The 22,669-nt window shown below is 46.5% G+C and overlaps 1 protein-coding gene across 1 annotated transcript in view; it reads left to right on the forward strand.

Annotated features, from left to right (window-relative positions):
* C1H1orf198 (chromosome 1 C1orf198 homolog) overlaps nt 1-22,669 on the forward strand; it is a 31,255-nt gene that overhangs the window by 416 nt on the left and 8,170 nt on the right. The window contains exon 2 of the mRNA XM_011771638.3: nt 12,348-12,398. Coding sequence (XP_011769940.2) covers nt 12,348-12,398 — 51 coding nt within the window. The remainder of the gene's footprint in view (nt 1-12,347; nt 12,399-22,669) is intronic.

The raw sequence follows: 22,669 nt of genomic DNA on the forward strand, positions 1-22,669 counted from the left end.
GGGCACATGCCGGCGTGAGGCCGCCCCAGCTGGTAGGGGCTGGAAAGGAAAAGGCAGGAATGGCAGTGGGTGGGAGGGGAGCCCCAGAGCCGAAGGTCGGGGAATGGGAGTTCCGCTGGGGGAGTTGGTTAAGAGATCGCCGAGAGGTGGGGTCGTTAAAGAACCTCCATCTAAACCTGATCCGCCGGCTCGCACGGACTCCAGACTTCTCCCGGAGCTGTCGTAAGCGAGGCTGACCAAAGTGGAAACAACAAGCAGTTTTAAACCAGACAAACCTGGGTTTTAATCCAGCTCTGCTACTTACTACCTGTATGGCGGTGGGTGAATTAACTTCTTAGAGCCTCAGTTTCCACTGTGTAAAACAGGGATAATAACGCCCATCCCGTGCCTGCCCGTGAAGGCACTCAGCATATGATATATATTAACATGAATACTTGTGATGAGATGTATGGGGAAAGTAAAATTGCCAAGCCAGGCAACAGGAAAGAAAAGGTGTCTTCCAAGATAAGGAGGGAAACCCATCCATCACCCTAAGATGTTTTCCAAGTGAGCACGACGTCCAGGGTATGTTTTAGGGGTGAGCATGGTGACCCTGTTTTCCACCAAAAAACTAAGGGATGATAAGCTTAAATGAGCTCCAGTAAGTCTTGGCCACATAACAGGGCATGTTTAGGTCTCAGATCTAGGCACTGTCCAGACTGCTGGAGGGGCAGTAGAAACGCCGAATCTGTTCCAGAAAAAGCTCAGGGATGACCCACACTTAGACACAAAGGCCTGAATCTTCTGTGGGGTTCAGAAACTTGGTCTTCTTTTTCTTAGAAATGTGTTTAACCGAAGCTTGTTTGGTGCCTTTAGAATTTGCACTGTGGCTCTTTGGCCTTTCAAACTCAACTTTTGCCATGAGGAGCAAAGTCAAGCAGAGCAAAAAGTATGAGAATGAAATTGCTCGCTGTTAAGGCTGTTTCTTAGGCTAGAGGGGAGAGAAGCTGGGAAGAGTTTTTTTTCTGAAGAAGTTGTGGATTATGGATGGAATTCAAGTTAAGGAGGTTTAGATCAGATTTTCAGGCTTGGGTGTGCTGAGACATTTATTAATACAAAGTGTTCGTGGTCATAAACCCACTTTAATGTGAGGGAAATGTGAAATGACTGAAGGTTGATGCCAATGTTGCTCTATTCTGATGGAATCAAAAGGAAATTCTCTACTGGACTTCAAATTCTGATGGCTTTGCCAGGAAAAACAGGGTGTGGTAAACTGGGGAGGGGAAAATATAGGTTTTAAAATGTATTCCTAGAGCCGAAACATTTTCAGTGGGAAAATATGCGTATTTATAAAGACATGTGTGCAGTGTTTGCGCCCAGATTTGGGGGATGAAAAAGCAGGCAGCACTCCTCTGGAAGAGTCACGAATAAATATGAGAGGAAGTAAACTTCTAAGTACTTACAAATGTTGGAGAGTGACTGTCATTTTCCCTTAGCTTGGTGTCCAGCTAAGAATATCTACACGCCTACTCATGATCAAAAAGCTCATGTCATGGAAGAGCCCAGTATCACTGACGAGGAAGAATATGGCCAAGTTAATTTTTTATTCTCATTCCTTATCTGGTGCCAGACTGAGCTGTTTCTTAATTCGTAAACTCAATGTGATTTCAAAGCAAGTGGGACTGTACTGTGCTGTGGTGCCTGCATGTCCTTCCAGGAGCAGCTCAGGAGAATTGAATCTCAGCTTTGCAAAACCAGCTGAGAGCATGTTCTGAAATGCTTCTGACCAGCCTCAGCTCAGACGGCAGAGGGGCAGATAGACCCTGTATTTTAACAGAGGTACATAGGAATGTGGCCCAGGGTAAGTTTTTGCCTGCAGTGGCTGTGTAGGTTTATAGCAGTAGGGAATTTAAATTGCCCTGGACTGGGCCAGAGGTTGGCACCAAAGTGGAGTCAGTTGTCTCATTGTTGTCCCCACGAGATCATTCATGGAGGAGGGCCAGCTCCTAGGCACAGGGATGATGGATAAGGACAGGGTAGGCTGCTGAACAGAGGTACCCACCAAATAGGTGACCCCAAGTTTGTCTTAAAGGACTGTAAACTAGATAGAGTGGGGCCCTGTGTTCCTTCCCACTTGATCAGTCTTCTGATGTGGTCCTGGGGCCTCCACAGCCCTTTCTGCTGCCCTGAAGGACACTGACTATTTCTTTGAATGGTGTCTTCCCCCCCCATTGCCAGTAGTATTTTTCTATCTCACATAGCAACATTTTAAGTGAGAGCATGCAAATATAGCCTCCAAATGTGGTGACCATCTTCTAGACATTTCTTGTGTGTTGCAGGAACAAACAGAAATTGATTGTATGATGCTGATCACAGATCTTCATGGTTTTGAATGTGGTCAGGGGCTCAGTTCACTCACTGAAGTTGCCTGTGCATCTGACAGATGTGGCGTCCGTGTATGTTTTCATCCTCATCCTCTGGCCTGAGGCCCAGATGGCTCTTTGCCTTGATGACTTAACCTGGTTCTCCTCAGGGAAGGAGGCTGCTGCCTTTGAGTACTGAAGCCGTGAAGGGCCCTATCAGTCTTTAGGTTCTTGCTTCCTTGGAAATCAGCTGAGCAAATATTTCTCAAAGCCTGTTATATTAGAGACAAGGCATTCTAGCTTAGGGTACTTCATCCTCCCATAATCTTTACCAACTCCTTTAAAAATACCCCCATGTGAACATATGATCTCAGTAAAAAAGCACAGAAGTATAGCTTCAACCTAGGTCCTAACCCCTTCCCACAGCCACCCAACCCCCTTTTGTGGAAAATCTGGAGCTGCTGCTGGAAGAACGTGTCCCAACCAGCAAAAGGAGAGAAGCCTGCAGAGCCCCAAGTCCTGGATTCTTGTCCTGACCATGCCACCAGCAAGGTGTCGTCCCTCTTAAGGGGTAGTTTGCCCCTCTGTGAAGTCTGGTGGCAGAACCAATGGCTCACAGAGTTTCAAACTCGCTGGCCTGGCTTGGAGCAGGCACAGACAATGAGAACATGCACTTTGGGTCCAGTATTTTGGTAAGAACATTAAGGCAGGTTTGCAAATGGATGCTTTTGACGGTCTTTGACCCGCGCTGCTTGATTGCTGCGTTCTTCCTCCAGCAGTAGGGTTTCAGGAATGGCTTACTTTGGAGGGGAAAGTTTTTCATTTTAGAAGGATCACCCTGTCTGCTTCTGCTGTTTCCTGTTATCCCAAAGGAGAAAACCCCACACACCTCTGAATTGTTAAGAATGTGTTGCTCCCTGCTCCTGCCCCCAATCTCCTTGTCACTGATCTAGCGAGATGTGAGTACATGGTGAGAATTACAGGGTTCCACATTCTGTGAGACATTCTTGACTCCAGATGGTCCCTAAGCAGATGATTGGGGAGCTTGGGGAAGCTGGTGCGTCTTGTTTGCCTGGACCTACTTGCCTCTTCCATCTCTCCATATGGTGGAGCTGGGCAGGAAGGGTGTTTCAATATCCCTAACTGGGGTTTCACATGTTGTGGAACGTGGATTTTTAGACCCCGGAGCCAGACAGCTCTGTCCCCTCTTCAACAGCTTGGCATGATCCACTGCCGTGTCCTTCCAGCGCCTTCGTGTCTGCCCCTCCTACAGGAACCTGGGGACTTGCTGTTGCTCTCTTACTCCTCTTGGCCTTAGCTTCCTTTTCTGAAGCTGTTTTTGCCTCCCTGTATCTCCTGCATTGCCTGTGGCCTCTTAGTCCTTAGGCTAGAGGACTCCACAGGTGCTGTGGCTATGGGTACCTATGTTTAGCAAACTGCTGAGCTGCTGCACCCGTTCTGTGTGGTTAGGGCTATCTACAGAAGACCCTTCTGCAAACCTAGGAGCCTGTGTGCTGGCCAACCTAGAGGTTTGCTTGCTAAAATAAACCAATTTATTATAAAAGTTTTTACCTGTACATTAATGTTAAAAGTTTCAAACCAGGCAGAAGCAGCATTATAAAACAGCTGGTAGAATCAATCGCTTCAGAACTTTCCTTGAGCATTACATCTTCGTTAGATTTGGTTTGGCTGCTGTGTCTCCTCATCCTCTTTGCCTTTAGTAGACTGGCCTTTTCGCTTTGAAATCTGACATTAAGAAAAAAAAAAAAGAAAGAAAAAGAAAATTAGGGAGTTGCTTTCTCAGCATTTTGGACTCCTTTTTTAAGGAAGGTGGAATGTTTGATTTATGATTCCCACCTTTTGCCTGGTGTATCCATGGATGTTTTAGAAAGGATGGCAGGGTTTTCTGAGTCCCTCTACCTGGGGCCCTGGGCAGGAGTTGAGATGACCCTGCTTCAAATCCAGTTCCACGGGCTGAGAGGAGAGGGCGGTCGGGCCTGCTCTGTGAGCTTCCCTTTCATGCTGTGGGTTCTCTGCCCCGAGTAGCACCTGGCCTGGTTCCCTGGGAGCTAAGGCCTCTCCTCCCCAGGCACCTCTGCTAGCTCCTGTGGGAGGGTGGCCCAGTGGCAGCCAGGGAACAGGTTTAGCAAAGAAATGAAGTGACTTGGTCACTGACATGCAGGGAGGGAGGGCAGGAAGCATGGCGACAGGTGTAGAGTCATCTTTTAATTGATAAGAGTCACTTCTACACTCTAAGCAAGGGATTCTCGTAGTACTGGAGAAAATATCTATTTCTTCTTCTGAATGAATGAATGAAGGAAGGAAGATGAGATCATTTGTTTAGACTTCCTGTCATATTTTGCTCATTTCCTTAGAATTTCCTCCACCTACTCTGTATCCTGTTCCCATTACCATGCTCGTGCTGAGTTTTTGTTTTGCTGTAATCTATGGAGGACTGAGTTTCTGGATTCGTATTCATGGCGGAAAACATGCCCAGTGGTGAAATCAGGACTGTTTTTCTGTCTTTGGAACTGCAGTGTTGTATTTCCAGTTATGGAAACCCCCTTATCTCAGCAGAGTTAAAAATATTACAAGTCAAAGGGAAAAGCATGGATTCCATAAATATGTAAACAATACATCCTAAAAATAAGCAGTTGGTAAAAAAAAAGAACATATTTTAATCATTCTTCCGTACTCTCCTCTTTTTAAATAGACTTAATTTTTTAGAGCAGTTTTAGATTCACAGCAAAATTGAGCAGAAAGTACAAAGCTCTCATTACTTCTCTGGCTCCCCCACTGTCAGCATCCACGCCACAGTGGTGCATTTGTGACAGCTGATGAATGTGCATTGACACATTGTTACCACCCAAAGTCCATAGTTTGGGGTTCACTCTTGGGTTGTCCACTGTATGGATCTTGACAAATGAATAATGACATGTACCCACCACTATAATATCACACAGGAGAGTTTCACTGCCCTAAAAATTCTCTGTGTTCCACTTATTTATCCTTCCCTCCCCCCAACCCCTGGCAGCCAACGATGTTTTAACTGTCTCCATGGTTTTGCCTTTTCCAGAATGTAATATGATTGGATTCATACAGTATGCAGCCTTTTGAGATTGGCTTCTTTTACTTAGTGATACTCATTTAAGGTTCTTCCATGTCTTTCTGTGACTTGGTAGCTCATTTCTTTGCTAAATAATGTTCCATTGTCTGGATGTATCACAGTTTACTTATCCAATAACTGAAACACATCTTGGTTGCTTCTAAGTTTTGGCAATTATGAGTAAAACATCTGTGTGTAGGTTTTTTGTGTGGACCGAAGTCTTCAGTTCATCTGGGTAAATACCAAGGAGTGTGATTATCTCACTCCTGTAACATATTTATTTGTGGAAAAATAAATATAGAAATAACTACAGCAGAAGCACTGTTGAATTTGTGCATGGAGCTGCGGTTGGGAGGCTCTCAGTTGGTCAACATGTCCAGGGTGCTGTCATTATCAGTGACAACAACCAGTGTTGTCACTTGGTAATTAAGCCTTACAGTTGATCCACAGGACAGGCTCTGGCATCTCTGAGGGAGTGATGGGCACGACACAGCTCACCAGGAACAATGTGTTCCACCCTGGGTGAGCCAAGATACCCAGGCCACCTGGCATCACTACAGGGTGACACACCCTTCAACCTATGGGACTTTCTGTCCTGCTCACATGCTCTGCTGTCTAAACCTTATTTCTCTAGCTTATAGAATTTCTCAGTTTACATTTCTTACCTTCAAGCCAAGATGCCACAGGTGTCAACCAGAAACTCTCCTTATTTATGGACTTCAGGTAGACGAGGACCATTTCTGGCGTCAATATGTGTGTGGTCGTGTTCCCAGATCTTGATGCTGTTTTAGAATCACCCCAGAAAGCCTCACTCCCTGCCCAGCTGTTTTTCCTGGAACAGCTTGTGGAGGCCCTAAGGGAGCCCCCATGCTGGACAGCGCCCTCTGCAGGCGCTATCCATCCACACAGCAGAAAGAAACACTTGCAGAATGTGATGAAATATCAGGATGTTTGTTATGGTTGTAGCCTGTGGTGTGCTGGTAAATATTTAACAGCCGGCTCTGGGGGAGTGAGGCGGACTAGCCCTGACTTCTAGCATTTGCCAGTTGCCATGACCAGATACTCCACCGTGGCCTGTTCCATGCTCTTGGCGTGACTAACGGGATGCACAACTGGGCACCGCGCTATGTGGTATTTCCACCTTATACATACAATGGATGCAAATAACCTCAAGACCATGGATAATAGTAACTGTATTGAAATGTTGAGTTTCTAGTGTTTGTTACTTTTTTTTTGGTGGGGGGGGGGGGCACACTTTAAAAAAACATTCAGTTTTTAGAGTAGTTTTAGGTTCCAGCAAAATTGAACAGAAGGTACAGAGAGTTCCCACGCAGACCTTTCCCAAAATGTGCACACAGACATGCATATGCGTGCAGCCTTCCCCACCATCGACATCCTAAACCAGAGTGGTGCATTGATTGCAATCAATGAACCTGCATTGTTTTTATTATTGTCACGCAAAGTCTCTGGTTTACACTAGGGGTCGCTCTGGGAGGTGTACACCATGATGGTATCATACAGAGGGGAGCCACTTCCTTAACAGAAATCCTCTGTGCGCCACCTGCTCATGCCTCCCGCCCCCCAGGCTCTGGCAGCCACTGATCTTTTTACTGTCTCCGTAGTTTTGCCTTTTCCAGAATATCATATAGCTGGAATCATACAATATGTAGCCTTTTTAGATTGGCTTCTTTCCACTTAATAATATTCATTTGAGGTTCCTCCGTGTCTTTCCACGACTTTTTATTGTGGTAAAATACGTATAACATAAAATTCACCATTTTAACCACTTTTCTGTGTGTAGTCCGAGGCATTTAGTATAGTCACAATGTTGTGCAATCATCATCACCATCCATTTCCAGAACTCGTGTATTATTTGAAGTGAAATTATATCCTTTAAAGAATTAAACTCTGTATATATTAAACAATAACTCCCCATTTCCTGGCCTCAGTCTCTGATAACCTCTGTTCTACTTTCTGTCTCTATGATTTTGCCTACTCTAGGTACCTTATATAAGTGGAATCATATGATTTTTTGTCCTTGTGTCTGGCTTAGTTCACTAAGCATAATGTCTTTAAGGTTCATCCATGTTGAAGCCTGTATCAGAATTTCCTTCCTTTTTAAGACTGAATAATATTCCATTGTAGGGATAACCACATTTTGTTTATGCATTCATCTGTCAGCGGATACCTGGTTGCTTTCATCTTTTGGTTATTGTGAATGGCGCAGTTACAAACATTGGGGTATAAGGATCTCTGAGCCCCTGCTTCCAGTTCTTTTGGGTGTATACCTAGGAATGAAATTGCTGGAACAAATGGTAATTGTATGTGTAATTTTTTGAGGAACTGCTGAAGTGTTTTATATAATGGCTACTTTATTTACATTCCCACCAAAAGTGTACAAGGGTTCCAGTGCCTCCACATCCTCACCAATATTTGCTATTTTCTGCTTTTTGATAGTAGCCATCCTTGTGGTGTGAAGTATATCACCTTTATTTTTAATACAATGGATTTAATTTCAAGTTTATATAATTCACCTTTTTAATCACGCAGTTAAACAACAGGTTCAAGAAAGTCCTCAAAATTTTACAATCAGCTCTCGTTAGTTGGTGCAAGCCTGCTCCAACACACCTCTGCTTGCAGCCTTGCAGCCTCCAAAAATAAAAGTGTCTAGGAACCACAGAGTTCTTAAGCCCTCCAGTATCCATTTTTTATCAACAAATAAAGAAGTAAATGCTGGCGATACGATTCAAACATGTATTCCAGCACTATGGAAAAAAAAATGCTTTATTATTATTATTTTTTAAATTCTGTTTCATTTAGAGTTTAGGAGGTACACACTGAATTGGATGAACATTTCCCAGAGAAGAGCAAATACTCAAGGTCTCTGGGATGTTAGGGGAAAAGATTGTTTGTGTGTGTGTTTATTCCAGAGTTCTTGGAGCTGCGTGGGGACTGGCAGAGCCTTTTACATGTAGTGCTGGCCTCTGATAATTGCCAAGTGCTCTGTGTTTCTGGTGGCTTTCTATAGCTTCCCCTCTGCTTTTTGGCTTTCTCCTCTGGGATTTGGTGATCCGAGGCATCTTTCTTCCCTGCACTCCAAAGAAGACATTGTTTCTGGAGAGATTCAGTGCTGCCTTTGGTATGGATGCCTCTTACGGAATTTGACTCTGAGGATAAGTCCTGGCCAACAATGAAGCCCACTCTCTTGTCGTGTGGCCTAAGTAACAGATGTGTTTTGGCACTTAGATGATTTCAGATCCTAGGCGCCAGAGAGGGGGGTGGGAAAGCCTTCCAGGCAGTCCTAGAAAAAGCATATGTGATTGGTCCAAGAGCATGTGCCTGGCCTCATTTTGGTTGCCTGCTGGTCACCATGGGAGTAGAAGAAAGGATAGCATTGTATATGTGTGAGTGGGTGCCACCACTTTGCAATTCTGATCCCATTTGCATCCAACAGCCTAGGGAGCCTGTTCTTGCCACCAGTGCTTTTTGTGGCTAGAGCGTGCAGTTGAAGGCTGACATCAGAGCTTCCATCACATTTTTGTTTGGCATGTTTATTTTTGTTAAGCACTTTATTGTTTTTTATGAGCTCAGAATTACAGAAACCCAAGGAATCTGCCCCTTGACTTCATTTCTTGCTGGAGCAAACAAAAGACTATTGACTCGACACTAAGTTGGGGAGAAATCACAGTGTGACCCTTTCTCCTCCTGCGACCCCCTTGGAATTTCAGCTAATATGGGTTGCCGTCACTAGAGAGTTGGCTGTCCCCAAGCTCTGGGCTAAGTCTTTGTTCCTAAGAGTCTTATATACTGAGCCACCTTCCAAAGCCAAAAGCCTTATTATTTTAATCTTTGCAGGTTTCAAAGGGACTCAAGGTATATAATTAATATTTAGAATCATATCAAGTAACAGGGGAGTCCAGCTACATCATGCCCCGCCCTGGCCAGTGCTCCTGCCCTCTGCCTGCCCCGCAGGTGTTCATACACTTCGTCTTTCCATTTGGGTGGCCAGCGGCCTGTTCAATTCTGGATGGAAGGAGCACCTTTGCCAGTTGATTTCCATTTACCTTCTTCCAAAGATCCAAAGCTGGGTCTCTACTCTACCCTGTGGATGGCTGGCCGTTCCTCCTGGGACTAAGAGCTGTGAAGAGCCGGTGAAGTCTTAGAGGGAGTGTGAGTGTGGGGTGTGGAGGCTGGGGAGGAAAATCAACCTGTGAAAATATACAGGCTTGTGCAGAGATCATTTATTCACGAAGAGTTAATGAATGATTAACTAGAATAAATGATACTTATTCCATCGGCCCCTTTTATTTTTCCCATGTGAAAACAAAGCCCTTCTTGGTTTGATTACTTCTAAAAGGAACTCAGAGAGTTCTGAGGATTTTAGGGACTTTGGTTATTTAGCTTAACTGTACCCCTAGCATACACCCAGAGACATGGACCAGGAGCCCCCTACAGCTGAAGGCTGGCCTTCTACCTCTGCTAGGGGACATCTAATCGCAAAGCCTTGGTAACTCACATTCCTTCAGGCATCCATTTCCATTTTTGGAGGAACGAAGTTTGTGCATTGGGAAGTAACTTGAGTGTAACTGAAATTCCAAACAAAATGAGGTTCCTCTCATTTTTAAAGGTTTTGCTTGACAGCCATGAGGCAGTGCATACCAACCAGTTCAGAAGTCAGGATCATAAGCAAATACCATTACAGGAGAATGACTGTAACACTTTGAGGATGGGGGTCACCTTACTGTGCACACGGTCATCAGTTGCACACACTACGTGGTTCTCAGAACTGACTGATACACTTTAATGCAGCTTGACCCAGTTTGTAGGGCTTTCCCCCCACTTTTGTAATTCTTAATATTTATAACTAGTATCTTTGTTAGTGGTGTTTTTTTCCTGATATAAATATGTTTAGTCCTTTTATATGCACTCCTGGGAAAATAAAGACCTAATTCTGGCCTTTCATACTGCCTCCTCTCTGGGTTTTCCTTGCTCTTTACCCCCGGTATATGTGAAGTATTTGTGCCACAAATGTGCCAGTCCCTACTGCACAGAACCAAGGCACACAGCACAGCCATCAGGACACAGAACCGGATCTCTACCCTGTCGATGGCCAGCTCTTCCTCCTGGGGCCAAGAGCTGTAAGGAGCCTGTGCCCCCACATTGAGAAGTCTTGGGGGAGTGTGAGTGTTGGGAGGGGGAGATTGTGGGGGAAAATCAACCTGTGAAAGGATCTGGGCTTGTGCAGAGTTTGTTTATTCACATATTCTCAAAGAGTGAGTGAGCGTCCGCTACGGGCAGTCACTGAGTCTTCCAGGCACTGGGGATAGAGGAGTGGACAAAGGCCCTGCTCTGTCACCCTTGTCATCTAGGGTTGGCCGTGCTTGGGCTGTGCAGGAGAGTCATCACACACTTCCTTCCCCATCCCTCCTTCTTGGGAATAGGCCTTCAGCTGCCCAGACCCTGGCATGCCTTCGTTATTCGAGTTCAAAGACTGGCCTCCCACTGGCCGTTCATGTTAGGAGGTGTCTGCAGAGAGAACGCATGCTCAGGGTCTGGAAGGCTGAACGTGTACACTTATATGTTGGTGAGGCACTCCCCCTGCGTGGGCCCTGGCATTTGCCCCCAGTGTCTGAGGCTAAGCTGGGGTGGCAGAGGCTCTGTCAGAAGCTGAAAGAAGAGGGTCTGTGGGCAGAACTGGTTTGCCCTGTAGATGAGAGGGAAGCCAGACCACTTGACTTAGGGGCACCGTGTCAGTGTATCTCTGGGTGGGAAGAAAACAGTTATCCAGGGATACTTAGGGAAGGACATAAATCACCTGGAGTTTTGGGGAGATATGGATATGATCTCAGTTTAAAATATTTTATCCCATTTTCGCCTGTATCACCCAGTGTGTCCTGATTTTTCATTCTGAAAATAGTTCCCAGTAGAAGCAGTCAGACCTGGTGCACACCTGTAGTCCCAGCTGCTCTGGACACCAAGGCAGGAGCATCGTTTGAGCCCAGGAGTTTGCGTCCAGCCTGGCCAACATACTGAGACCCCATCTTTTAGAACAAACAAACAAACAAAAGTTACCCAATTGAAGCTGGACACAGATGAGACATTTGCTAGCACAGGAATAACTGCAGGCAGAGGGTGGGACCTAAGGAAAGGTGACTTCTCCAAGTTATTTGTGCAGGCCAGTGAACAAAACATACTGGATCCAAGGTCAAATTCCTAGTGATTGTTCTGTAGGGCTCTTTCTGTCCTGCTCTGTTTGGTGGGGGTGGGGCGTGATTTCAGAGTTCTTGTTATAATTAGTCACATGGATTACATTGGCGTTTTTCTTCATTGATTCTGCTGATCCATGCCCTTGAGCTCTCCGGTAGGCCTGTTGGGGAGGAGGGGAGCTCCTGTGTTGGCATTGACTGGCAGATTATGGCCTGGCATTATTTTCCCAGATTACCTCATTTAATCCTTATAACAGCCCTGCAAGGGAAGTATCATTCTACTTTTACAAATGAGAAAACTGAGGCTCAAAAAGGCTAAATCATCTTCCCATGGCCACACAGCTAATCATTGTTCAGGGCTGAGTCTGTGCCTGATTCTGCTGAGACCATCAAGCTCTGGTCCACTCCTACTCAGCTCATCTGTCTGAGTCCATTGGGGGGACTCACTGGCATATACCCTGTTGTCTGTTTGGCTGGGGAGGGGAGTGTCTGGCAGCCTCAGCGGGAAAGGTGAGGGAGCAATCTGGCCAAGATGGTCAGCACGTTATATTGAGAGTGTCAAAGCATCAGGCTCGTTTAGAGCCAGCAGTTGGGATTATTCCTAAGTTTTGGTTCCCTCATGGTCCTGGGTGGATGTTTGCATGGGATATGTCTAGTTTGGATTTCAGATTTATTCTTGAATTTTTATTTCAGGATCTAACTTGGCAAGATGAGCACTCTGCCCCTTTCTCCTGGGAAACAAGGGTAAGTTGGATTAAATTTAGATCTATTTGTTCCTTTAAAAATAATTGAATAATTGTATATTTTTCTTTCAACATTTGATGGACTCAGAAGACAGCCCCCTGACTGCCAGGCTGCAGGGGATGTGCCCATTGTTGGTAGAAAAGGAGGGGATGGGAGGAGCATGGTGAGGAACTAGGAAACTATTGTGTGTGGTTTGGTGATAGAGTTCAAAGTAGTAGTGCTTTAGCCAGGGTCCAGTGAGGCCCTATGATGCCCATTGATTAAGGGGGCCAGCCCTCTTGGGGGCCCTTTCTCTGCTCATGCCTCTAGTCCCCAGCACTTAGCACCTTGGTGAGAGATGCCCATAAGACAAAGTTTTGAGCAAATGAGAGGCGACGAGCCGGTTGACAGACATAGACATGCATTTAGTTAATTCATCCCAACTTGGATCACTATTCTGTCTCCCAGCCATTCTTCTTCATCATTATCATCATCATTGCCAGAGCTGCTTAAGAGCATCAAGCTTCACTGATGTTAATTCATTTTCCCCTCTCCTAAGTTGCCCCAGTAGAAGTACATTCATAAGCAAAATGACTAAAAGGCAGGTGTCTTTAACCCAAGGAACAGAAATAAAAGGCCAAGATTTTCTGAATTCTAGAACAATTTGGTGGTGTGTGTTGGAGGGTTCTTTACATCATGAGAGTGTGTTACAGACAGAGACAGTGGTGAGCCTGGAATAGGGCTTGGACTCCTGGGCAGATCAGGGTTTTTAAATACTGAAACTTCAAGGTTTTTTGTGGTTTTTCACTTGTCCACATTGTTGCTGATCAGAGCCCTCATCCCAGCAGGAGGCCTATGAGCAGGGTGGGCCCGAGTGAAGGACCCTGAGAGGCCCTTATGTAAGCGACTGTGTCTTAAAATGAGATGTTGCCCAAGGGTTCAGATGGACAAGGACCGCTGGCACTGTTCTTGGTACACAGACAGTATTTAGTAACCTATTGCCAATTGCCCTGAGTGAAGCGAGCTGGCCTCAGGGCATGGGAGCATGGGACAGTTGAGATGATTGTTAGAGTTAAGAGGTGATTTTGGGAAAGACATGGCATTAATTTAGTCTCCCTAGGGATCTGGGTACTGGTTGCAGGGGTGACCAACATTGTCTTGGGAGAGAGCACAAGATGTTAAGGAGCCACCTGCAATTGGAATAGCTCCTAAATCCAACACTGGATCCTGTGTCTACTGACATTGCAAAGGAAGTCATAGGTGGGTAAAAAGTGCATCATTACATGGATTCTCAGCCGGGGCCCTCAATATTCCTTTTCTATGGGCTCCCAAAATGGGTAATTGTGAGAAACACTAATCCTATAGATGATATCTAGTGGTAATAGCCAGATAGATTCTCTGTGTGTTGGAAATGAGCAACCTTGGGTGTGGTGGCCCAGAAAGCAGTGCAGATTTTCCTGGACTGGGTCTGTAGTTGATGATATCACAGTGATAAAGGCAGAGGAAAGTAAAAAATAGTTAAAGTGTCCTAAGACCTAAGCTCATCATGTTCCCCATAAGAATATCTATTCTCTTAAGAATTTACCTTGTTAAATGTTCCCGAATCAGCTATTTGTGGGACAGGACATTTCATCTTTTATTAACTTGGCATAAAAGACATTCTGGGACAAGGTAGTGCAGCTCCTGAAGTGGCCACTGATACAGACACAGCTGCTGGGGCCAGAGTGGGAAACAGGTGCCCGGAGAAGTTCTCGAGAACAGAAAGAGCAAGTACAGTCCACTTGGATCACACTTGTGCTGAGAGACTCATTGTCCACAGATGCCAGCATATCTGGTCCCTTAGGAACCAGTGTAAATTGAGGAAGCTTGCTAAAATCCGGTTAACATGTGTCACCCATCATAACTGGCATGCTTTTAGTAAAGTGTAGTCTTCATTGCTCAGAGTTTGCAGTTTCATTTCATGTTCCTGTTAGATGAGAGTTCCAGTTTGTTTCACAAACTGTTGGGCTCACTCTGTGTCCTCACCTTCCTGTTTGATCTCTTGAGGTCAGACTTACTATAGTTTGCTATTAGAAATGTCTAGGGGCAAAATAGAGGGTATCTCGGAGAGCAAGGGAGCTGTCCCTTCCTCCTTCTTCACTAGGCAGTGCCGAGTTTTAGAAGCCCATCACTCATTCCTCTTTAGTCTTAACCCTGGAGTGCCCTGCCACCCTGCTTGAAGAGATTTGCCAAACTCTTCTTAAGACTTCAAGGCTTATAAGATCCTCATTGGAGAGCCACAAACAGGAAGTGGCTTTAGTGAAGGTAGGACCCCTCAATCTCCAGTTGCAGGAATGGAGGGAGACTTGGACCCATTTCTTGTTACCTCTCAATTGATGCCTTCCTAACTCTATCAGTTCTCTATAGATGCATAACAAACTTAATGGCTTGAAGCAGCATTTTATGTGTTGATGATTGTGTGGGTCAGTGGTTGGAGCAGGGCTCAGCTGGACTGTTCTTCTGTCGGCCTTGCCTGGGATCACTCATGTGTCATCTGATCTCCTGATGGGAACTCGATGCTCTGAGAACCTTGCTCATGTGTCTGGTTGGTGCTGGGTGTTAGCTGGGCCACATGTCTCCAGCAGCCAGCCTGGACTTCTTCACACAGAGGTGGAGAGATTCGTGTGCAGGAACAGAAGTGTACGAGGACTCTTTTTGAAGCTTAGGCTGGGCAATTGCATAGTATCACTTCTGCTCTGTTCTGCTGGTCAAATCAAGGCACAAGCCAGGCCAGATTCAATGTGTGAGGGAAGAGATTGCACCTCTTGATAGAAGAGCTGCGGTGAGTTTGCACCCATTTTAAATCTAAGATTCCATGCCCTAGTAGCTATGTCATTCATTCCATGCTTAACCTTGGTTACTTCTTTCCATTTTTAATGAATCACTCATCGATTTTTTTTAAGTTTTATTTTTAATTGTGGCAAAATACACACAACATAAAATTTCCCATCTTAATCATGTTTAAGTGTATAGTCTGGTGGCATTAAGTACGTTCACATTTCTGTGCAAACATCATCATCCATCTTGAGAACTCTTTTCTAAAATTATTATTTTTAACTGACAAATGAAAAATTATATATATTTATGATGTATAACAAGATGTTTTGATATGTGTACACATCGTGGAATGATTAATCCACACCTCCAGAACTCATCTCACAAAACTGAAACTCTGTTCCCACTAGAGAATGACTTCCCCCGACTCCCACTAGCCTGCGGCAGCCACCATCTATTTTCTGTCTCTGAAATCATTCATTGATTTTTTTTTCCAGTAGACATTTATTGTGTACCCTGTTTATGTCAGACATTATGCCGCAGGCCCAGAGTTGAGCATATGCCACTTCTGTGCTCGAAAAACAGCTCAGTGAGTGGACAGCTATGTTTGGTGGCAAATCTCACTTAGGACAAAAGCTATAGCCACCAAGTCACTCCAGTCATTTTCCCCATTCATTTAACCCATATTTGTACACATGTTGGGTAGATGTAACCTCATGCCCTCCTTCAGCTATTCAGTTCAATAGGCATTTAACGGATGCCAGGAGAGTGCCCAGCTCTGACTTCTCCATCCTCTGACAAACCTACCTACACAAGGGTAAGCCTGACCCAAGGTCACGGCCATGGGCAGAATTAAGAATCACAGGGATTTTTGGTTTCTCACCCAACTTTTGCACCTCCGTATGGGTTACTTTCTCTTGGCCAGCCCATGACCGTTCCACCTCCACAGAATGAGCTGCAGTTGTGCTTGGGACTGGTGGTCGCTGCCCCCATGCAACACAGCTTTGATCAGGAGAGCTCACTGTGGCCTCACTGTAGCAGCTGTGCGCCTGCCTCATTTTCCAGCCTGTCCCCCATGCCTCAGTTGCCTCCTCTGAGGCTGATGCTGGCTGTGGTGCCTCTGTTGCCCAGACTTCTTCCATCGTGGAAGGGAGGCCTGCCGGTCCCAGAAGTGGTGGGGGTGGTCGTGATTGTCATCTTTTCCACTCATCGATCAGCTTGACAGGCGTGCAGGTGGAGAGGGGGCCAGTGGGGACCTAATGGTGCATTCCTGTCTCATGCTACTGCTGTTTTGAGAGGAAAAAACTCAGCACTTAGAAGGCTTCAGACGGGATGAGGAGGCAGGGAGTGGAGAGAGGATTCTTTACATTCCCCAGGCGGCCTGGGCTGGAGAATTCAGAGGAGAAAATGCCTTTGGGGCAGGTCAGGCCCTGTCTCAAAGTTGGCTGGGCTCTTGGGACCCCATCCCCAGCCTTGGTTGGCTGGGCTCTTGGCTGGCTGGGCTCTTGGTTGGCTGGGCTCTTGGTTGGCTGGGCGTTTTGACCCTGTCCCCAGCCTTGCCCCTCCTCCAAGCTGTCTGTCTGCTTCTCCTTTCTGGCTACCCCATTCCTTCACCTGATGTCCAGCTGCCTATTAGGACAGTAAGTAGGTTGGGCTGGGGATCGGTTTCTTGATTTGGTGGATATCAAAAGATCTCAGGGGGCCTGTATAGATCATTCCCAGAGTAGGGAAGCCTTCCAGAGCCCTCCTCGGGAAGACATGTAAACATTTATGAGCACAGGCCCTTCCTCCGTGCTGTGCCCATGATAGGGATGTGTGTGCACTTTGAATTCTTTCACTCTCAGGAGGCTGGTGTCCCTGTTCACGCTGTGGGTCAGGACACCGGGATGCAGGGGGTCAGGTGCCTGGCAGGTCGAGTGGACGAAGAGCAACTGGAGCTTGGGTCTATCTGTGGCTTGCAGGGCTTTGCTGCCCATGGTGGGACAGAAGGGCTGTTTCAGCAGGATGTTCCTGGACATAGAGGATTCACTGGCTCTGCTCGGTGGTTCCTCCTCACTACCAGTCACAAGGTTTCTGAGAGGCAGGGCACCCTGGGGTGGCACCCACCCACCCGCAGCTTGGTCTCTGCGCTCCTCACCGAGACCCCCATCTCTGCCCAGCAGTCCCCTCCCTTCCTCCTGCCCTTCCTCTGGGCTGTGCCTCACCCCTTCCTGAGACAACAGTGGACCCCTGTGGGCCTCTGCTCTCGACCTTTCCCTGCTCTCCATGTATGTGGGGTGAAGTGTCACTCGCTCAGCCCTGCCCTCACCCTGCACTGCCATCACACAGGCTCTGTTCTCGCCCACCTCAGAGACTATGTTCCCTTGAATCTCAGTGTTTTGCTTAGTCCCCTGACGCCCATCCACCTGAGAAGGCCCCACCTGCCCTCCAGACTCAGCACAAAGCCTCTTTTCACACTTGTCCCAATCAGGAATCTCACCACGTGCCTGGTGTGTGCTGAGCACCCTCCCTGCATTGCAGCATGTAATCCTCACAACAATCCACTTTACAGATGAGGAAAGCAAGGCATAAAGTGAGGATGTGAACCAGGCAGTCGTAAGCCCAGGGCTGGGCCCTTCACCCCTGTGCAGCTTCCAGAGTTGCCCTCTTCCTCGTTACCGTTAGGAAGCACTGTGATAGAGGAAAAACAGGGATCGTGCTGATGAATTCCTTGTTGGTGCATCTTCGTCCCTGTGAGATGATGAGCCCAGAATGGCAGACACAGTTATTTGTCCCTTAACCTTGACATCCCTGGGGCCTGGTGCACCTCTGCACCCATGCCCTGTTGGGCCTCCGCTGAGTTCTCCCTGGCTGGTGTTTGTTGCCTTAGAGGCTGACGGGGCGGGTGTTTGTTTGCTTACATTCATTGCCCCGTCTCTTTGGGCCCCTGGGTTTGTCCCTGCCAGCTGCCACTTCTACTGAATTTGTGATTTGAAGGTTTTGAGTGTCCTCCCGCTCATCTTCCTCCTCTTCCCTCTTTGGAGGGGAGGTGGCAAGAATCGGTGTTAAGTGGTTGGTGAATGTATTAGGATCTGCTCCATTAAATGGTGATCTTTTCTGACAAGGCTTCTGTAGCCTTTGTCTCAACAATTTAGATCTGGCCAAGGCTGCCAAGCCAAACAGTTAGTTTTGGCAGCCTGCCCTCGTCTTTTACTGAAATATTACACATTCCTCTTCAGTGAGTGGGACGTTAAAAATAGACACTGGGCTCAGTTGTGGTCCTTCTGTTTTTAGAACAGACATGGCCAACTGAGACCTAGCTCCCCGCATGGGACGACTGACGCCCAGCCCTGGCCTGGCTGGAGGGAGTCCGCCCAGCAGAGCCTCCGTGGGCACTTGGGACATTGAGGCTGGGCTGTCAGTGTTGCTGTTAGGAGGGACGGTTTCCTTGTGGGCTCTCCTATCTCCCCTGTCCCACTAAGTTGAATCCCCAAACCCCGGCTTTCTGTCTGTGGCCAGTGCCCATGAGTTGGCGTTCCGTGGCCCATGGGTTCCTCCCCTTCATGAGCCTCATCCTCCCGCCAGCCCTGGCTCCCTGTTGCTCAGTGCCGTGGGAGAGGGCTGACATGACCTCCTTTCTCAAGAGCCCAGCTCTTTCCACACCTGTAGAAAACGGATTTTTGTTCTAGGAAAGTCTAGGACGTGCCCTGGACTGGAAGACGGGGAACGGCCAACAGTGTGGAGTCACCGAAACAAAAAGCAGTAAAACTTACTTTGAAATGGCAAAAGGGGCTCTGCCTTCCTGTGGCCTGCATGTCGATGTGTCTTTGAAAATGAGCTTGGAGCCACTTTTCGCTCTGTCCTGGTGCTGCGTGCACAGACACCAGGACAGGTCCCGCCCGGGTAGAATGAGGTCCCTGGGCGGGATGGGCTGCAGTACCTGAGAGATGGGCTTCGTCTCCCTGGGGCCCCCGCCTGGCCCTGCTAGAGTCTGTTTTTATTATAGTTCCTGGAGTTTTTAGAGCTGAGCAGAGTTGATCTAGACAGGAAAAAAGATTCTTCCCCTACCCCAAGAGGTTTGTGTCTAGAAATTCTAGATGACAAACCCGTTTCCTTCGGGGAAAGCAGTGGGGAAGAGGCCTAGCACCCAGCAGGGTGATGGATGAGGGCAGGTTTTTTTTTTTTTTTGATATATAGTTGTTTGAAATATTGATGGGGTACATGTGATATTTCGTGAAATCATAGACTGTATGTTCACATTGGGGAATTTGGGGCATCCATCACTTCGAGTATTTATCATTTCTGTGTGTTGGGAGCATTTTACATCCTCTCTTATAGCTATTTCAAAATACACAGCACACTTCACTATAGTCAGCCCTCTCTGCTATTGAACACTAGAGCAAACGCTTACTCCTTCTATCTCCTTAACCAACCTCTCTTCATCCCCTTCCTACCCACACACCCTTCCTAGCCTGCAGTATCTATTTCTTCTACTCCCTGTCCTCATGAGATCGTCAGGGCTGTTTTGTTAAAGGAGATTGTGGTTATATGTTATTTGCAAAATTATGAACAGCATACACATACATAGGGAAAAAGACTTAGAAGCAAATGCATTGGAACTTTTTTCTTCTCTAAGTTCTTGTCTTCCCCATAGTCACCTCCAGACCCCCTAAACTAGGTAGCTGCTTCTGCCAGCAAAGCCGTCTCCTCTAGCCAGATGACACCCTCCTCTGAAGAGCTGTTGCCAGGTTTCCAGGTCTCCTGTTACCCAAGCAGGGATGGGAGCAACCTCTGTCATTCTGTTTGAGGAGGTCACACCCAGCTAAGTGCTGCCTGGTTCCCTTCCCGCAGCACCCCTGCAGCAGCCCAGGAACCACTGTGATGGGCGTCTCCCCCCAGCATCCCTGGCTCTGCCCACTGCTGCCCTCCACGTACACAGGAAGTTCTGTCTCACCTTCTAGAGGCTTCTGAGCAAAGACACCCATGGGAGAAATTGCTGATCCTAAAAAAGCCTGGGGTTTGATGAAGTGCTCAGTTTTAAGTGCTGTCCTTACACTACAATTTCCAGATCAAAGTCAACTCTGTCCCCTGAGCTGGGCCCCACTTCTGAGCCATTTTTAGTGATTCACCTATTTCAAGAAACCGTCATCTCTATCCCACAGTTTTTCTGTATTCTGTTGTGGAATTTGGAAATACGCAGAGTATTCAGAATGCATCACTCAGAAACAGTCCTTTAAAATCAAATTAGATCACACACATACATAAAGAAATCCTACTGTGTCCACTGCTCCTGGTGGCTTCCATGGGTGTCGTACCTGGTGTTATTTTGTAATGCAGGATGCCCAGCCATGGATTCAGGCTTGGAATCTCTCGATCCAGGTTGAAATCCCAGCTGCCGATCTCCTATTGGGCTGGTGACCTAGGACAATTCTCCATTTTCTCATTTGTAGAATGAAAATAATAATAATTTAGAAACAACATTCCTGACACATCAGGCACACTGAGTAATCTACATTGTCTTTAACCAGAGCTCCTGGAAGAACCAGTGCTTTGATGGCTGTCGCCCAGGTTAGAGTGCAGTGGCACGGTCTTGGCTCACTGCAACCTCTGCCTCCTGAGTTCAAGCGATTCTCCTGCCTCAGCCTCCTGAGTGGCTGGGATTACAGGCATGCATACCATGCCCGCCTAATTTTTGTATTTTTAGTAGAGACAGGGTTTCACCATGTTGGTCAGACTGGTCTCAAACTTCTGACCTCGTGATCTGCCCGCCTCGGCCTCCCAAAGTGCTGGGATTACAGGCGTGAGCCACCGCGCCCAGCCCTTGGGTTTTCTTTCCAATAACATTGAGCTTCAGGGCAGCCTAGGCTTGCGTTTTAAAGTTGAATTCTTCATGGCCTCATGATCTCATCTCCCAAGCCTGGGGGGAAGACGTCTGGCCGTCAGAAGCTGGGGTTTTAGAAGTCTCAGACTCAAGAGAGCGTGTGCAGCTCTCTCTGTTCAGGGCCTGCAGTTCACACAGGAAAAGCAGTATTTCCATCCGTGCCCTGACAAATACGCCCCTGCCTGTTGGCAAGAATCCTGGGAGAGTGCTGCTGTCTGCAGAGACCTAAAGAACTGAACAGACCATTGATTATGTGAAAGACTGTGCATGAAAGGCACGAAGAACCATGTTGTGTATCTTAAGTTAGCACAGGCAGTTTCAAATTATTATACTCAGTGACTGAAAATGCTACTGTGATGTACATCTGGTGGCATTAGAAATTGGGGCAGCCGCTAGAAAGCAGATTTGATAGTATGCATCCAAAACCATAAAAAGGAAAGGTTTAAATTGTTTGTATTTTGATATTTCACTTCTAGAAATCTGTCTAAAAATTTAACCCCAAATGAGGAAGATATTGTATGCATGAAGATGTTTATGGCAACCTTAATTATAACAATAAGGCCTAGAAATAGCAAATTGTCTGATAATAAGAAAATGGTTAAGTAGGTGGTGTGACAGCTACTGAAATATTTTTACAGCCATTAAAAATAATGGTTATAATGACTATAAACAACGTGGATGATGCTTATGATTAAGTGGAAAAGCAATACCCCAAATCACATGCCCAGCAGAACTACAGCCTCATAAAACACATATATGAAAATGGTTACATAGAAATAACAAAAAGCAGTAGTGATTATGGGAGGAGGGAAGGATTGTGACTGATTCTTCTTCTTTTTTCTATTTCCCAAACTTTTTGTCATGTAGTTTTATTACTTTTGTTTATTTATTTTTAGTATGTATTTTCTTTTTTCTTTCTTTCTTTTTTTTTATTTGAGATGGAGTTTCACTCTTGTTGCACAGGCTGGAGTGCAATGGCGCAATCTTGGCTCACCACAACCTCTGCCTCCTGGGTTCAAGCGATTCTCCTGCCTCAGCCTTCCTGAGTAGCTGGGATTACAGGCATGCGCCACCATGCCTGGCTAATTTTGTATTTTTAGTAGAGACGGGGGTTTCTCCATGTTGGTCAGGCTGGTCTCGAACTCCTGACCTCAGATGATCCACCCGCCTCGGCCTCCCTAAGTGCTGGGATTACAGGCGTGAGCCATATCGTGCCCGGCCTATTTTTAATATATTTTTTGAGACAGGATCTTGCTCTGTTGCCCAGGCTGGAATGCAGTGGTGCAATTGTGGCTCACTGCAGCCTTGGCCTCCCAGGCTCAAGCAATCCTCCCACCTCAGCCAACTGAGTAGCTGGGGACCACAGGCATGTGTCACCATGGCAATTTTTAAAAAAAAATTTTAGCAGAGAAGGGATCTCACTTGTTGCCCAGGCTGGTCTTGAACTGGACGCAAGCGATTTTCTATCCTTAGCCTCCCAAAGTGCTAGGATTACAGGCGTGAGTCACCACATCTGGCATATTAATTTATTTTAGAAAGAGGCAGGGAAGTATGAGGGAGTAGAAATGGTGAGGGAAGAGAGAAGTCTTCAAAACTGATTTTAGAAATAATTGAGATT

This window comes from Macaca nemestrina, chromosome 1 (assembly GCF_043159975.1).
Source record: "Macaca nemestrina isolate mMacNem1 chromosome 1, mMacNem.hap1, whole genome shotgun sequence".
Lineage (NCBI taxonomy): Eukaryota > Metazoa > Chordata > Mammalia > Primates > Cercopithecidae > Macaca > Macaca nemestrina.